The 18,915-nt window shown below is 40.7% G+C and overlaps 1 protein-coding gene across 11 annotated transcripts in view; it reads right to left on the bottom strand.

The window, feature by feature from the left end:
- OCA2 (OCA2 melanosomal transmembrane protein) overlaps positions 1-18,915 on the bottom strand; it is a 192,121-nt gene that overhangs the window by 139,743 nt on the left and 33,463 nt on the right. For all 11 annotated transcript variants that reach the window (XM_032100281.1, XM_032100285.1, XM_032100282.1 and 8 more), the window contains 2 exons: positions 831-929; positions 38-226 (listed from right to left, as the gene is read on the bottom strand). In XM_032100281.1, the coding sequence (XP_031956172.1) occupies positions 38-226; positions 831-929 (288 nt within the window). The remainder of the gene's footprint in view (positions 1-37; positions 227-830; positions 930-18,915) is intronic.

Here is an 18,915-nt window from a genome sequence, read left to right as displayed (position 1 = left end):
ATTTGAAAAAGAAAAAAAAAAATGTTTGAATTCAAACCTCATCTTTGATAAACTGAACTTGACATGAAGGTTGTCCAAGATTTCATATTTCTCAGAAGAAGCAGATCTGGGAAAACTTGTCATTTCACTTTCCAGTTGAAACCTTTGCTCAAATTCTGCAGAGCTGTTGTCCCATGAATCATCATCTGTGGTAAAATCTGGATTATGAAGGGCCATACACTGCAACCTGTCACACATTTTCAGTAAACATAATAAAACAGTGTTTTACTTCAACAGGTAGTAGATACAACTGACTTTACAGAACCTTAGGTTCACTCTGAGAGATTTTTATGGAAAATTTCATAGAAAGAGATTTATTCAGTACAGACTGAGTTCCCCTTGGTGACACAGCTGGGTAGACTGGGGAGCAAGAACAAAGACCCCATGACATTTAGGTGCACCTGAGAGAACCAGTTCTCTAATACAGCAGGCAGATGTACTTCAGGATTTGGTGTGTAAGCTCCATTATCAGGACCTTCCCTATAGTTCTGCTTTGTCTTTCAGTGTGCTTTGTGTAACAACACGTGGAGGAAATAAGAGCACACAACCTGCAGCTGTCTAAGCTTTGGGCTCTCTAATCACCCTGACCTCAGGCCTTACATCCTTCCCTTCCCTTTTTTCAGGCCCTTCTCTGCTACCAAGGTCCTCCAGAGTAATTCTCTGCTTATAGCCCCTGCTATTCACTTTATTTCCCAGCAGGTTTGGCGTTAGGATATAAGAAAGGACCACATGCAATTAAATAGAAAAGAGCTTAGGAAAAAAATATTTTGAGAAAAATGAAAGTAACTCACCCATTTTCCTCTGAGGAAACCTTCAGTAGTGGTGTCTTCTCTGTAAAACCAGTGTTTTTTGACCTCAAGCTGAATAATTTTGAAAAATTGAAGTGATATCTTTGGAGGGAGAAAAAAACCAGGATAGTAAGTATGCAGTAAAATTATTCCCTACAGATCTACAGAATATTTTGCTACAAGTCCATCTAATTAGTTAAATATTCTTTAAGAATGGTATTCACCTAAATTAGGGTTTTCATTACATTTGAACTAGACATGGTAGTTACTTTCTTATACTCACGGGGGACTCATTTATATAGGTTTACACTAGGATACTTCATAAAATATGAGAAAATAGAAGAACTTATTTCCCATGTTATTTGAGACATGGATCACAATCTACAAATCTACTAATTCCTAAAGTAACCTTGATACTCTCTGTATTAGGGAAGAAAATCTGAATGCAAGTACTTCATTTCTGCAGCACAATCCCTTCCAAATGGTTTCTGTCAAGTCTTGGTCCTGGTGTGTTGGGGTCCCTCCCCTGCTGTGTAGCCCTGGGAGAGGGGCCCTGAGGGCACAGACACGGGGCTTCCCTGCCCCTGCTCAGCCTCGTTCCCATTGGTTGGTTTGTGTTCCCTGCGCGGGCAGAAGGACCCTTGGTCTCGTGACTGGAACAGTTCCTGGGCAGAGCTCCGGCCATGCGGCTGGAGAAATAAACATCTCTCTGAAACAGCTAGCAAGAATCTGTCTGTCCGTATATATTTCCTTTCCACGGGACTCCTGGTTTGATATATGCGTGTTGCAGGATCCCCACTGCAACAAATGGTGGAGATTTGTGAGCAGAACGATCCCCGATCCCTAAGCGACTGATTTGTGTGAGTAAACCCTGGAAACTTTGGATTCCTCTTCTTGGTTTTGCTTTGCTATTCCATATCTAAACTATGGAGGAACGGTGGGAAGACTCTTGGCTCTCAGAGCCGCATATGGACATTTATCTTAAACTTAAAATGATTCTTGAACAACGATTTGTAAATTTTAGCTTGATTCAAGCTCAAAAAGAACTGAAACACTTCCTGGCATGGTTGTTTAAGAACTTTTTCTATGTTTCTTGGGATTTAATTCTTACCAAGGGCTTTTGGAAAACCGTTTGGACACAGTTAATACTGGAGTCAAAATATATGCCGATGGAAGAATATTTTCGTGAATATTATTTAGTTACCGAGACTGTTGAGCAATGTCAGCTGTGTCCTGGCGAAGGGAAGCCTGGCGCAGGGACCGTGCGGCCCAGGCCACGTGCACCGAGCGCTCTGCGAGCAGCAGCGAGGCAGTTCCCGCGCGCGGGCGGAGCCACGCGAGCCGCAGTGTCGGTGGCGGAGCGAGGCGCGGCGGGAGCGGCGGGACCCGGCGGTGCCCGCACGGCCCAGCACAGCGCGTGGTGGAGCGAGCCCCGTGAACGCCCGGCCGAGAGGGGCGGCGCACAGGCGGCGGCTGGCGGCAGCGGCGGTGGAACGGAGCCACGCCCAGCCGAGACGCGCGCTGGAGCAGGGCGCGGGGGGGGTCGTCGCTCGGGGGCCCAGCCGAGACGTGGGTGCAGCGCCCGGCAGCGGCAGCGAAGCTGCGACCAGAGGAGGCGACGCACGGAGAACTGAGCGGCGCGGCCCGGCCCGGCCCGCGCAGCCCCGAACGCGACCCCGGGAAGAGCGCGCAGGCACCAGCAGCCCCGACAATTCCAACACGGGAGCGACCGAAAGAGAGAGCAAAGACGCAGCGAGACAGAAAACAGCAGCCACTCAGAAAAAGGAAAAGATCATAGTACCTAAGACCTTAGGGATAGTAAAATGGTATAATGTTAAGCAAAATTATGGTTTTATAACAAGGTGTGACAACCAGCAAGACATATTCGTGCATAGAACTGCTATTAAAAAGAATAACCCTGAAAAATGCATCCCAAGCTTGGGAGATGGAGAAGTCGTGGAATTCAAAATTATACGAGGTAGAAAAGGGTTACAAGCATCGCAGGTCACTGGGCCTGATGGTGTTCCTGTAAAAGGCAGTATATATGCAAAAAATCGTAGTCATGTTAGACAATATCTCTATTGTAAGCCCCCCCTACAGTCTCCCTTTCCTAATCCCACCTTTCCCTTTTACCCTATGTCCTATTACCCCCAGTGTATTCCCAATCCGTTTTTTCATCCATGGTTTCCCTCACAAAACCATGCTTTTGCCAATTGTTTCCCCAAAAATCCCTTTCCAATGCCGAGTGGTGGATGAAAAGGGGAAGGGAAGAAGTTAAACCCTCTCCTGCCTCAGTTTCCCCACAAAGCATGCTCAGAGAGTTCTGTCTCCCTTCTGTCAGCCCTAAGATGTTCCACAGAATCTGATTGGACATTTAAAGACTCAGGAAGGTGGCTTGTTTTGTTTTGAAACTGTTCTTGTTATGTTTATCCAGTTGTTTTCATTCTCCTTTTATTAAAATAAAACGGGTGAGGTGTTGGGGTCCCTCCCCTGCCGTGTAGCCCTGGGAGAGGGGCCCTGAGGGCACAGACACGGGGTTTCCCTGCCCCTGCTCAGCCTCGTTCCCATTGGTTGGTTTGTGTTCCCTGCGCGGGCAGAAGGACCCTTGGTCTCGTGACTGGAACAGTTCCTCCGCTGAGCCCCGGCCATGCGGCTGGAGAAATAAACATCTCTCTGAAACAGCTATCAAGAATCTGTCTGTCCGTATATATTTCCTTTCCACGGGACTCCTGGTTTGATATATGCGTGTTGCAGGATCCACACTGCAACACTGGTGTTGCAGATAATTAAACAGAGCATAAGCAACTTCTTGCCATATTGCAGCTTAGCATTGTGAAGGAGCTTTTGCCAAAGTATAAATCCCCGAACTTAAGAAGCAGCTGAAGACAATCAGTCACAATCACAGAGGTCTGTCTTTGGGGCAGGCTGCTGGGAGAGACTAAATAATTGAGCCATTTTAGAACATCCTCCCATGACCAGGCTCTTTCAGAGACATTTACTATCAAAATCAACATTATTCAGGTACACTCAGATTTATTCCATCCAAAACTGTAGTCTCCCACCACCAGAAAGTTTCAAAGAAATATGCTAGATATACAGTCAAAATGCAGGTCTCAATACACCCAGAGGAAACCTACTTAGAAGAAACCCAAAATTTCTTCTACTATTGCTGGACTGTGAGGAGCAAGAAACGATAAAATCATGGACTACTAAATAAATACGCAAAGGTGACTGGGTATTCAATCTTCTAAATATAAGGACAGTTCAAAAAGAAGGATTTGCGTATTTGACTTTATAACACAATGGAATACAGTGAAGTTTCTTACAATTTGTAGAGCTGTGTCTGGACTCTGACTTTGTAAAATTAAAACTTCCAGGTACTGCTTCGGCTTGTTTGTTCAGTAGTGTTTTCAGTCAGAATATGCGCTAGGTGCAGAGCAATTGCATATGGTTATTTCAGCCTTAAGTGTCCACAACACTCATTCAAATTCTGCTGTAAGCCACATAGTCTCAGCAGAAGAGAGTGAATGAGAGAGATTGAATTACCCAGTACCTCAGGTCAAATGCTGGGCAGATTACAACTCAGGCGCTACATTGCACTGAGACTTCATCTGTGAAGAGATGATTGCATACTCTGAAGCTATCAAAGTGCTTCCTTTTTGAAGCAGAAGAGTATCATTCACACAAAAGAAAGTCTAAGTGGAGAAACCAGTGCTTTTGAAGCAATTGCTCTTCTAATTTCATCATGGCTTTCCATGTAAGAGGCTACCTAGAGCTTTTACAAAATGGAACCCATAGGGATAGCAAGAACATTCTCAGGACTTTAAACATGTGCTCGGCAAGCATTGCTGATATGCTCCTGGCTAATCCCAGCATCCAACTACACTCAAAGTCTGCATCCAAAGGGGCAATTTTGATAACAATTCTGATGGTGGACCTTGAATTTGTGTGTTCAGAAATTTGACTCATGAAAAGACCATTTAGCTGTTTCTGCTTTTAAACACAACAATGTCACTTGCTCCACAGGAAAAAAAGGCTTCAAATCATATATAATAAATGCTGTTCTGATCTTACCTCACCTTGTTGTCAGAGACTGACTGAAATATTATGTTTATGACTTAAACATTTTCATGAAGGACTTTTAAAACTGTATGACGAAAGCTGCAGAGAAGACTACCGCACCCTGGATGGGGCTCTGAGAGGCCCTACACCTCTCGCTGATGAAGATAAGATGAAGTAACAACTCAGGGCTGGGGACATTCACAAAGCACAAGCTTAGCACCTTCAGGGTGGAGACCACAGCCCCAGGGCTATCAGCTGCCAGGCTCTCACAGACCCCCTGCACCAAAGGATGGGGGGAGAGAGTCTTTGGGTGTTGGAAAAGTCTCTGGTCAGAGGCGCAGTGACTGCCCATCCTCCGCTGTGCAGACCAGCTCGGCTGAGGGGCCCTTACCCAGGGAAAAGGCCGCATCCATGTGAAGGACAGCAGAAGGGGGCTGTCATGGCCCATCAAAGACCCCCGAAAGGGGTCCCCAGACCCTACATCAGAGATGATGCAACAGATCCACAGTGTTGCAAGGTACAGTGTCAAACTGGCCCCCTACAGGAGAGACACATGGGCATTCCCACCTTCCCAAAGTGTATATTAATCCACTGGATTCTATACTCTTCAGCATCTGGCACTGTGTGGTGGCATGGCGACGGCAACGGGGGACCCTCACCACCAGCAGACCAGATGGAGGGGAGCAACGAGACATCTTTGAGACCCTTGGAAGGGTGATATGCTTCCACCTAACCCCTGTCATGTCTCCCTGTCCCCCACCCTCCATGCACACTTCTTTCATTTTTTCTTTCTTTCTTTTTCTTTTTTTTTTCTTTTTTCTTTCTTTCTTCCTTCCTTCCTTCTCCTTCCTTCCTTCCTTCCTTCCTTCCTTCCTTCTCCTTCCTTCCTTCCTTCCTTCCTTCCTTCCTTCCCTCTGTTTTTCTTTTGCTTTGCCTCTTTTACTATTAAATAAAATATATCAATTTTTTGGCACCAACATCTAACCTCATTTGGTTTTAATCACATTTTTGGGTACATTTTGAAAGTTCTTTCCGTTTTGTACACGGAGACTTAGTTTTCTTTGCTCTTCTGGGTTTAAACCGGATCGTAACACTTGCGCACACCATTAACCTTTCCGCACTTTCTTTTGTTCTTTTTTTCCTAGGATGTGTAAATTCTGAAACTAGTAACCAGAACACTTTCTATAAAAGTTTCAATTTTCTTCTAACTGTTAGGGGCTGATACCAACATTGCTTTGTGTTACACAGGCATATGTATCTCCACGGACAATCCACATCTCAGCAGCTCTTCACCACTACTGTGAATAGCCAGTTTGCAAAAAGGGTTGAAGGGCAAAGCAACCACAGGAATGGCAACAAGAAAGAAAGGATAAAGGTCAGGTGGAAGGTGGTTTAAGTGACAGAACCTGAGCTGAAGAATTCAGAATGCTAGTTAAAGATAGCACCTTCACTTTCTTCTTACACTTTGTTACCCCCACTTGCTGGCACTGGTCCCATCACTTTTAAAAGAAACTCGAGCTGAACAGATGGCCAAGAATGACAAAGACAGTAAAAATAGAAAAGGTCTTCAGATAAAGTAAAAACAATTAGTACATGACAACATCAATTTGCAGAGAATAAAAACACATGGACAAGAATAAGCAGCAGGAAACAGCCAGGCTTGACAAAACAAAAATAATTAGAGAAAAAGCAGAAGAGCCTCAACTCCCCCATGATGTGATTACTCTAATTAGAGAATGAGAGTAATATAAACAATAAAGCTAATTAGGGCATAAAGGAATCTTGAAGGATGAAAGCTCTCGAAAGAAAAGTTGCAAAAACATTATTTAAAAAATAGAGATGGATTATAAAAATTAAAGTCATCATTGAATAGAGAGCCTAGTGCAAGACCCCCATGCCCCTCATACTTCTGCAGAGATGCTATAGATGCAATTTGACCATCCACTTAATCCAAAGATAACAGATCATCTGCAACCAAAACCTAGGAAGGCCCAAAGACCCCCTGCTGATAGAGGAAGAAGTCTGCAGTGCTCAAAAACCATCTTAGTATCACTCCTGGTACTCCTAAACCCTGCAAGTAGCTGGTAATTGGGACACTGTCTAAATAGGAAACAAATCAAAATGTGACACATTTCAAAACCAAAGCTCACACTTTGAATGTTTCTTCCTGATCAAATAGCTAGAAACTTCCATTATATCCACACGCTAGAATGGAGTGCAATCCACTTCTACTGAGCAAATCAGCAACATTACCAAGACACTGATCACCAGGTCAGCTCATCAACCCATTGTGGATAGGCCTCTTTGCAGGATGAGAGGACCACTGGATTTATACTGTGTGCAGGCAAGGATCTGGTAAGCTGGACACCACTTGTGTTCACAGTTCTTTTCTCATGGTCCAGACCCAAAAATCATTAGCATTTTTTACATCAAATATGAGAATCACAGAATAGTTTGAGTTGGTCAAACTGGCCCTCTGGAGAGGTACAGCGAGAGCAGGAGATGAAAGGAAGAGATGTGGGAGACTCCAGTTGCTCCCACTGATGGGCTGATGACTCCTCAGACATTAGTCAGAGTTGGCGGCTGAAGAGGCCTGCGGTTTTTACCTACAGCACACCACTGCTTCCCATTACCTGCAGCTGATACTTTCCTGCCATCGAGCACTAGACCTGCACTCTGACCACATTTTCAGGCATTTCCTAACTGTGTTTATACCTGCAATTTTAAACAAAAGGAAAAGGAAGACTGTGGTGGGCACTGATGTTCAGCCATAAGCAACATTTGAATCCCAAATGCACTACAGCAAAGGACACCAAAAGAAATAAACATCCTACAAGAGCCTGAGAAAGCAAATGACCATATTCATCCTAGTTAGGCTGCAAACACTTAAAATAATCACTAGGTCTGACTGGAACCTATTATTTAGCCTTGTATTGAAAAGATTTATCATGCTGCACAATGCATTGTGTTCAATCCTTATAATAAAAAAGATTCATTTTAAATATCAGCTAATATAATGCTTCATCTCCCATATGTTATGTCATGCACACAACTATCAGTTGGGGAGCTATTTCTATGAAAACAGAAAGCAGTAATTCTCACTTCCATGGGAAAGATTTGGTCAGAATTGAAGAAGAGGTGAATATGGAAGCATATATATTATGCAAGAACATCAGCAGTTTTGACAATAACTTATTAAAAATTTCACTATATAAAAAATTAAAATCAGGGGGAAAAAAGAGTTAGCATGCTTTCCTGAATTAGTAATCTAATTCTAAACTAGTAACTAAAAATATTATAAGCATGAGGTTGCCTCAAACAAAAGCTCAAGAATACTACTGAGCCAAGAGTTTTAAGAAATACAACAACTTAAGCAAAATTTCCTGGAAGAGAAGAAGTCCAGAGTAAAAATATGAGAGATCATTAATCATGCAGGGGACTAGTCACAACAGCGTGAATTTAATTTATCATTTCTAGATTCTTTTAGAATAAAACCTTATTTCAGAAGCTTCATCTTCCCTGAAAACATTTATACAAATCATATGTACTGAACTAATTACTCTTATCATAACTGTAAACAAGCAAAATGCAGAAATAAATGGAAAAACAGGGGTTAAAAAAAAATAAAGAAAAAACTACAAAGAAAGAAAGCCCCAGACCAGCTTTTGACTGCACTTAAAACACTTTCTTCCACCAGACCTGGTATTTGTGAGTTTCTGATAAAGTCCACTTTTTGAGGAACAGTTACATGGCAGAAACTGTGCTGACCAACATCATAGCATTCAACTCTTAAACCTTTGCTGTGCACTAAGCAGCTGTATGCATACAGCTGACAACTTCATGGTATGCAACCCTCCGTGATGATTTCTGCTCAGCAGTAGCACATCGTGGGGAAATTGCTATGACTACTCATCACAAATGAACTATGGCCAGCTAATACTCTCAGAGTCAAGGAAAGAATCCAGAGCTCACATCTCTCAACATGTTCCAGATGTTTCCTGATGACTGCTTCATGTAGCTTCACCAAATCAGCAAATAACCTCCAGGCCCTTTAAACCCATGCACCATTAAGATGTCAGAAAAAATTAGCAGTGAAAGCATTACTTAATACAGACTCATTTTCTACTTGACTTTTTAAGTTTTCTATTAGACAGGACTGTACAGGATCCTGCAGAGGGATCCCCAGAGAGGGATCCTGAAGGGCTGGCACTACCTGATACCTGTGAGAGGTACAGCCAGCTGGCCGGTCTCATGTTGAAAGACATTGAGGTGCTGGAGTGTGTCCAGAGTAAATAGGGTGGTGAAGGGTCTGGAGCACAAGTCTTATGAAGAGCAGCTGAGAGAACTGGAGTTGTTTAGTCTGGAGGAAAGGAGGCTCGGGAAGACTTTATCTCCCCCTGCCTGAAGGGAGGTTGTAATGAGGTGGGTGTCGGTCTCTTCTTCCAGGAAACAAGTGACAGGACATGATGGAATGGCCTCAAGTAGTTTCAGGAACAGTTCAGATTGGCTATTTGGAAATATTTTTTTCACAGAAAGGGTTGTCAAGCATTGGAACAGACTGCTCAGGGAAGTGTTAAGTTACCACCAGGTAAGTCAGATATTTAAAAGATGAGTAGATGTGGCACTTAGGGCCAGGGTTTAGTGGTGTTCTTGGCAGGGCTGCGGAAACAGTTGGACTTGATAATCTTAAAGGTCTTTTCCACCCTAAATTATTCTATTATTCCAAATTGAGAAACATATGCCATGCCAAGACCCCAGGCAATTAAGGAACATGCTTAAGAAATGTGTAGAGAAATGCGTGCTGAGCTTATTCTAGATGGAAATGGTTCCTTATACAGGGCACGCACAGTGTGCTTGCTTCATTCACTTCTGCTGGATTTGGAAAGTGAACATGTTCTGCAAGGGCAATTTTAGGTTCAAAAAATAGCCTGGAAAATAGAGTGCTGCCTGTGATTCCTGTTTTAAAATCAAATCGGGCTTTGGAGGTTTACTGCACTTCTCTGAAAAAAAAAAAAATTCAGGTATCTCCACAGTTTGGTCATTTGTCTACCTTAAAACTCTTTGCCTGCCTCTGTCAGGGAAGCTCTCCATCAAGAAGACATAGAGGTATAGTTAACAGACCAGGAGCTCACTGCAGTGGGTGAAGATAAAAGAAAGGACTTAACCCTTAAGCTGCCATTAAGCATTTCTGACTCTACCTCAGAGGAACTGTTCTCCACACATTTTCTGCTCCCATGTCAGGGCATCATGAGGTCCATCTACCCAGTAGGAGGGGAGTCAGAAGCAGGGAGTGGCTGTGGGTCTGGCAGGGCCATGATCTTCCCAACCAGGGCCTGTTCCACAGCACCCAACAAGGGAGCGGGGACAGGATGGGGATGGGGACACAAGTCAACCCTGATTTCATGATCATCCACTAGGACCACAGTGATATGGCAGGTCCAAAAAACCTACCATTTGAAGGAGTGAGAAGTTGCACTGAAAAGAGTATCTGCTGTTTCTTCCTCTAATTTTTCTGCTTCAGCAAAGAAAATTGGAAAGCTACAGGAGACCACATGGAAAACTGCAGACAGTCTGAAGGAGAAAATAAATTTCAGGAGCAGATGCTGTTAAAAGAATTTAGCTGTTAGCAGCTGCCAGAAAGCTGCAAATTTGAAAAAGGTATCAGGAGCCAGTATGGGTAGTGGTCCAAATTCCAAACCCCCAGTATCTCTATGGATTACACTGATAACCTGTTAAGAGCTATTATCTGCAAATGCTGCAGGGTATACTGAAAAATGAGTCTGCATTAGGGAGGAAATTTATCAGCAACACTTAAAGCATGACTGCACTTGTGACACTTCAGTATATTCTGCAGACTTGGCTTTTAAATGCTAGCATTTTTCCTTGACATCCTTGGCTTTTACCTTAACTAGCTCTGCTGCTAACTGAACTTATGATAAATAAAGGAGGATCACACCTTTTTTCTAGTCCATAAGGGAATTCGAAAAATCTCAAACATTGAGAAAGTGGTCACAACTTAATGCTTTAACTTTATATCTGACCAGACTCTCTTAAAGATGCAGTATGGGGTGCTTAGATGATGGAAATATGAACAGAAGAGTAGGTCTGAGATACAACTAGATGATGTAACCACCTCTAGAGAAGGTTGTTATTCGTCAAGCATTGAAGTGATAGAACGTTGTAGTCTCAAAGGTTTGGGGGAAAATATGTTGCAGCAGGAAGATTTACTTACAGACCAGCTGAATTCAAGAATTATGCAAGAAAAGGATGCACTATTAAAACAAGATTACTGGCCACTTCCCAGATGAAGGAACATCTTCATACACAACAGTGAGGCAGGATTATTTGGATAAAATTTTCCTTAATCCAAGCAATGTACTGACAAGCTGTGACATGCATTGATTCTTCTGGCCTTGTATAGTCTTAAGATGTATTCTTATGCCACTCACCCCAGTTTTGGAGGCTGAAAAGAGTAATTAGTTAGCTATGCTTAGAGATCACGTAAGGAAGAATCTATTTTTTCCTTTTTTAAGCATTTCTTTGCAAATTGTAGTTCCATATGTTTCATTCCAAGAATTTGGATAGAAGATTATTCAAACTGTAACTTTTGGATAAAAAAAGACTTTGTCACTAAAAAAAAAAAGGTGTCTCCATTCCTTAGAGTCAAAAAAAAAAAAAGCCAGACATCTACCAAAAAAAAAGCTCATTAACAACATGAGAAAATGTGGCTGATCTCTGTGCCTGGAGAGGTGTTACAGAGGCAGGCCACCACACAGCTTAAAAAAACTCAAGTTGTCATCAAATTAAGCTTTGTTTTAAAAAACCGCACATGATGGATCCAAACTATTGTAAGCTTGCTGGGATTAGTATTTTTTCCTTTGGTCACAATAAAATGAAATAAGGTAAGTTCAAGCATCCTCATATCTGTTAAATAGTCAGGTATTACAATATAACTAGGACATTTTATGTGGCCTTTATGTAGATTCTGATCTAGGTGGACTGGACCCAGCAAAAACGCTGAAATTTGCTTCAAAGCTGGAGCCTGAGACCAAGTAGACAAAGAAGAAACAGCAGTAAAATTTGCAGATAAATACTTTCTAGTGGGAGATATAGATGTCATGTTTTGAAATAACAGTATTAAGTTGATAAAATAATAGATGTTTTTTCACTTGGAAGTCCTTCCATTATATTTACTTTTTTAAATTATTTTAATTACAATGGAGATACTAAGAATTCCTTTTCAGGTTCTGGCTGAGCATCAGACACTGAGGTTTTTCGTATAAGCTTTGCCATCTGAAAGTCTGCTTTAGGATAGTTACTGGCAAGAGAGTGATCTCTTCAAATCATTTTCATCCTCCACATCTCCCATGTTGTCTATATAAGGAACCTCTGCAGCAACAGAAAGACTTTTTCACTGAATAATATATAAGCCTTACACAAATAATCTCTATATTACAGTGTAATAAAAAGTACTTTTTTCATGTACATTTTATTTGCACTTCGATCAAATCTCTTTTTTCATACAGAAGAGTTTTCAAAAAAGTTACTCAGTGTTGCTTAAGCATACAAAAAAATCTATTAACAAGTCCTTCCAAACATGATTTCCTTATAACTTCCTAATAAGTAACTTACAAAACAGAGTAATTCCACATAACTGGTCATTTGCATTCCACCTTCAGTTATATCAGAGACAAAAAATTTTGAAGTGTTGAAAATCTCAGAGGAACAAATTAAAGAAACCAAACAAAATAAAAAGGCAAATCATAACAATAAAATATTTTCTCTTATATTTGGATGATATTCAGTGAAATCATTCAAGAATAAATGCAGTTTTATCTCACAAAGATGCTGCTCTTCCCCACAATAGCCCTTCACTAAGATTGCTGTTACGAATTAACATACGCAGTTCATGAGTCTCAGGAACTTCATGTCATAGCCTTAGGTTCTGGTTTGCTACCAGACATCTTTTTCTGCCTTAAAAGGCCTTATCTATTTAGACCCTCAAGTCTACAATGTCAGAGAAGGAGCTTCTAATCTGTATTAACAAGCAGTTTTGAAACACAGATTTTTGATTCTTTGCTGACCAAGGGGAGACTAATTTAAAACACAAGATCAGAGTCCATAAACACATTCAACTGAAATTCTCGAAGTAAAAAGGAGGGGAAGAAAAACAACCACCAAACAAATCAACCCAAACACTGAGGATTATAAGTAACGCATTCCAAAGAAACTCTGAAAATTTGATTGTCTCTTTCAGGGTAGCATGCAAATTATACTCAGCAAGTCCCCCCTAAAGTGGGGAAACTGACGACAAAAACAAAGAATAATAATGCCATTTCAGCTTCCCTTCCTCCTGATATAAACTCTAAACCTTCTCCAGGTAAGAACATGCTGCTGTGCACTGAAAAGCCAAAAACCAAAATCATGCCTCTCAGGGTTCATAAGGAAATGCCTCTTCCTACATGGCAGATGGTTTTGTTCCTGAAATATAGCTTAACTTGACATCATATTTCTTCATACACTTCTTCCCCCCCTGTCACTCAGATGCCAGACTCTTTCCTCTCATACACCACATTTACTTCGACCCTATACAGAATGGAATAAGTTTGGTTACTCCATAGTCTCACAGAGGTGACTTCCTTCCATATTGTTCCTGAAATAGCATATTCCTCATGAGATACGTGATAATATTTGTTATGTATGTTTTAAAAATTAGCACCATCCCAAAGCTAAATAAATCCTGGATACTGATCATCAGAAAAATAGGACAACAACTCTTCACATACACATGAAAATCTCTGGCGACCCAAAAATGAGGCTACATAAATAAAACTTCATTCTGTGCTCCCAAAGAAAAAGAAAATACAAAAGGGAAAGTGTCAGTGCCCCTGACTTAAAAAGAAAATTCTTCATCAAGGGATTATCTGCAGAAAAGGGGAAAGCCCATGCTTACATGGCTGCTCTATGTCAGCAGCTTCTCTACAGCAGAGATGCAGTGGAGCACAGCTAATATAGACAGTTAAAGACACAAGAAATTTTACAAGTGTTTTGATTCCTCAAGCAGATACAGTGCCTGAATAATCTATTAATTTTTCAATCAAAAACACTCATTAGCATTCTTAAAAGGATGAACTAAAACCACTATTTAAATGTTTAAAAAGCAGTTCTTGTCATTTTACCATGTGTTGAACCAGACAGTTATGCAGCTATTTGATTATCTACTCAAATGGATCAAACAGGGTTAGTGTTCTTGAACAACAGCACCTCCAAATAAGAAAAGCTTGAAATGTAAGAAAAGGTGCAAACAAAACAGTTCTTGCATATATTTTTTCAATAAAACAACTCCAGAAATCATTGACAACAGTTACTGCATCAACAACTCTCTTTTTAATACCATCTGCACAGGCACTTTGCAAAAAGAAATTATCCATAGACTGTGACATAGCAGGAAAACTGAAGGATATTCTGACAAAAATGGAAATGCAAAGGAGCCAAGTAAGTGGATACTCTTGGCAGCAGGGCAATAAATAAAATAAAAAAAACAAAACAAACAGCCAACAAAGAAACAAAAAAAGACACTAAAGTGCCCATAATCAGACATCGTTATTAAAAGTATTGTGGAAGTAGCCCTTCTGCACCTCAAGAAACAACATAAAATAATAGTTGTTCCTCTACACAAAAATAACAGTTAAGGGCACAAATAATTCAATCTCATTTGAGTCGTGGCATCTAGAAGTAGGCTACAATTGAAAAGAAATGTTTTAAAAACAAACAAACAAAAAACATTTATGAGAAGTAGAGACCCATAGCAGGTTGTCACAGAGAAAAAAATCATTTCGTACTATTTTTAGGCTATGGAATATGAAAGTTAATTAGAATAGTGGAAGAATTGAAGCTACAGGAATTATTTCCTCCAGTAGCATTAGGAAAAAGCGTGGGCTGAAGAGAAAAGATAACATGACACATGGCAGAGCTAAAAGAACAGATTTTAACTTAAACAAACTTAAGACAAAATCACATAGACAAATTTTAAAAAGGGCATTGATTAGAAAGGATGGACTCCATCAACATTTTTTATTCATCGCAAAAGATACGGCTGCAGTCTCAGCTCTGAAGTATTATTCCAGTTAATATATTAATTTATTTTGGGCAATAACTGTGGAAACCAACAAGCTGCTCTGAAAGCTTCACAGAGCTCAACTTGGACACAACCACTTTGTACCCTTGAGAATTTGGTTTGTACCCATGAGAAGTTTCAACATCAACAGAAGCAAGAACCCAAAACAACAGATGAAGAATGCACAGCTGCACTGGGGAGGCTGTTATTTACTTTAGATTTGTTTTAGGTGGGTGTTAATTGCAAATAACCAGTAGTTTTGTGGGGTGTTAACATAGAAGCCAATGGGGACACAGCACGAGTTCCAAGAAACTGCATACAAGAGGCTTTGTAGAATAAAAGATGCTTTTTGCCACTGCCTGGAGGTGTCAGTGTATATATGTGTTGTGACCCGCCTCGACAGCAACAAATAACCTAATGCTGTAACCACAATAAGACAAAGTGTGCTCCTACCTGCAACTTTATTGTTAATGAAGGCTAAATGTGGTACAGACCATGACACCCTGAAAATCTCATTCCTGAAGAGATACAGATGCAGCACAGGTGGGATCCAGCTGATTAATTTTGCATCCAAATAAATAAATTCCATTACATATAAGGAAGCCAGTGTCAAGACTTAATTTAGATTACCTCAATGTATTATACGTATGACCTAAATATTTTCAGGTTCATATAGAGTTTAGGAAGTATGAAGAGCCAGAATTGTCTGTTCTCCAACCTATCTGCTTGAGCCTAAAACATTTTTGGATTGGCATATCAAGAAAATTAAATGATCAGTCCTACTCCAAATTGTAAATAGATTGGTACATTTGTTAACTGCTTTTGATGTAGAGTTCTTGTGTGTTCTGCCTCACAACATCAGATTTCCAGCTGAAAGAAAGCATGACAGGTGTAACAACATCAGTAGAGCTCTATCAACTTTTGTTGACAGAAAAATAGATTCAAAACTGTGATTAGTACAATGTCCAATACATACAAATCCATATGACAAATTCACTTCTATCAAGGACAGTCTGTCTTCTGTCCAAATAGGCAAGTCAGAATATTTCTGGCTCTGTAATCTTCTTCAATACTTCCATTCAACTAGGAACAGGTTTGTAAGGAGTGCTCGTTGCCATTTTACTTATGGTTAAAAACAATGGTTTTCCAAACACTGATGTCCAAAGTTTTTACTCTGAAATATCACTACTTCCTACCGTTCTGGTTTGGCCTATTTTTGGGCACATACTACAATATGCCAAGTAGATATGACTCAAAAATAATGTCTAAAATGCATTAATTCCATTGCACCACTTTGTAGAGCATTTGTTTTCATTGGCCTGCACTGGAAACCACTAGGAGGCCCAATGTACAGCAAACAGTGTAGCTTGGCAAAGAAAATACATGCTGCCAATGGTTGCAACAAAAAAACAGGCGTTCATATAATATTACAACATAGCCCTTTTATCTTACACAATTAAAGACACATCAGAGAAAACAGAAGGGTATTCCTTGTTACCCTCGTTCTGGGTTTATTCTTCCTTTTAGCAGACAGATTCACTAAATTCAGGTTCATCCTTTCCAATGTAAGAGGTTTATATGCTGAACCAGCTGTCAATAGACTTCTAAAGAGGATTGCAGGTCCCATGTCATTAACATGACTGAGGAGGTAGAGTTGCTCTTATCACTTCTAGGAAGATTAGAAACAAAGAGTATTTGAAAGTGCTTTTACTTTTTTGTTTTCTTGGCAGCAGAGAAAAATAAATTGTGTAAGACCACAAGAGTGGGAGGAAAAGTCACTACTTACCCTACTCAGGATTAGACTTCTTACAGTAAATTGCTCAAAAGCATAGTGTTTCCTCCTCAAATACCAAGAGCAAAAAGCCCTGCCAGACATATCAGTTCAATGTGACTGCCAGTGTGGCCATCTGAGTGAGATGCTTTCATACTCCCCCACTGCCAGAGCTCCACTTCAGGCAAGGGAGTCCTTACAGAAACTCTGCTCAAGGGTACCAGGGAATGAACGGCAGATGGACTGTGTTTGCTGTCCTTAGTGACTAGCACAGAAAAGACAGAAAAGCTCTGAAAGTGAGTGAAGCCTTCAGCCTTTCACAGCTGCTTCTGAATGATGCTAATTCACGCAGTACTGACTCAGTAGCTTCTGCTCCACTTTTTAAAACTGGCTGTAAGTGCCAATCTGTTTTGTATTTTACCCTGCCCAAAAGAAATATTATAAAAATAAGCTAAGAAAAAAAATTAAAAAGCAAAAACGAACACAAGTGCATTACTTCTGAACCCATCCAGTTCTGACAGCCCTGACTCCAGCTGATGGTGCTGTCCTTGACGTAGCTCCGACCTGCTGTGGGCAGAGCTCTGCATGGTCTCTGACTGCTGCTGGTCCATTAGCACAATTATTGCAGGTTGCCCCTGCAGCCCCATTAGCCCCTATCAAGCAAAGAATTGCTTGCTTTGTCACTGTCTGTAAGCATTTTGGTGACTCATTTATCAGAATACAGCTTTTGCTGTATTTCAGAGAGTAAATCACTTGAGCTCCTTATGTATAGCAGGTTTTTTTAAAAAGCCATATGATTTGCCAGACTACAGACTGTGACCCTTTTTTTTTAATTCACTGTCTAATTTCTCCCATCTACATTAATCTGTTTTTCCATCAACTACATTCAATTTAACATGAACTTCAGTTCTTTACTATATGACCACCGCTGTCCGGGAAATTTTTGCTGCAGCTGAGGAAAGATTTCCAGTGCTTTTAACACAAAAGGACAAAACACTCTGATGGTAATTAATTCTAATGAGAGAGAGATTTAAAGTTTGGGGCAGACTGAAAGATCCCTATCACCAGCAGAACTATGCTCTAAAACATCTGGTTCTAACAGCAAGCTATGAAAGGAAAAAAAGGAAAAAAAGGAAAAAAAGGAAGGAAAACAAGGAAGGAAAACAAGGAAGGAAGGAAGGAAGGAAGGAAGGAAGGAAGGAAGGAAGGAAGGAAGGAAGGAAGGAAGGAAGGAAGGATGGATGGATTTCTGTACCCCCTTGTGGGGTGAGATTGTTTTATTTTGTGAGGAATCATAGTCTTCCATGTCTTTATCTTGTTAACATGTCTTGCTTTTGTTTGAAAGACCAAGCTGTAAGTAGTTGTTAGTGCAAGATATTCAGGGTAAGCAAGGAATGCTGCTAACTTGGCTGTCTGGCTTCAAGGTTTGGGACTGACAAGTTCATATTCTTGTTAACTGCAGCTTTGGGGGAGTTGAAATTTTTTTTCATATCTGTGGATTGATTGCATCAGAGTCTAGCTTATAACCACAGAGCTAACTTGCTTTTACCTAATTCAATCCATAGCTCAGTCACCCTTCTCACACTCCATATTTCACACTGCATTTCACCTTCACCCTGTGACCCTTTTTAGCTGCATGGAAGAGTTTCCATTCATCTTTCCCACTACTCCTACTGCCTCTGCATTTTACTGGTATGTGTCCATATAAATGCTTCTCCTTCCACCTGTGTCTCAAAGTCCTCTCTCCGCCTCTGGCAGCAGTTCCCCAGCAGTCTGGGCAGAGAATGAGGCAATCTTTTTTGGTCAAATGTTCAGTATGAACTAAGCTAACCAAGCTCTCACCTCATCACCCTGACTATTAGACTAAAGACTGCAAACCCTTCCTCTCCTCTCCCTTCAGACCCTTATATTTTCAACAAAATAATAGTCATTGGAAAGAAGAATCAAGAGTATATAAACAAAACAATGCTGATTATCAGGAAATTTTCTTATAAAATAGAATATCTGAGTTATAGTTGCTGTTCTAATTGATGTTTCATTAAATATTTTTAAAAATACATTAAAAAGAAAAAAAATATTGTCTTGGAGTCTGGCCGATGGACTGTGTCTGGCAGATGTACATGGACCCATACACTTAC

The sequence above is a fragment of the Corvus moneduloides genome, chromosome 2 (genome assembly GCF_009650955.1).
Source record: "Corvus moneduloides isolate bCorMon1 chromosome 2, bCorMon1.pri, whole genome shotgun sequence".
Classification (NCBI taxonomy): Eukaryota; Metazoa; Chordata; class Aves; order Passeriformes; family Corvidae; genus Corvus; species Corvus moneduloides.
The sequence above is the reverse complement of the archived record's forward strand: the minus strand, read 5'-3'. Positions and strand labels throughout refer to the sequence as shown.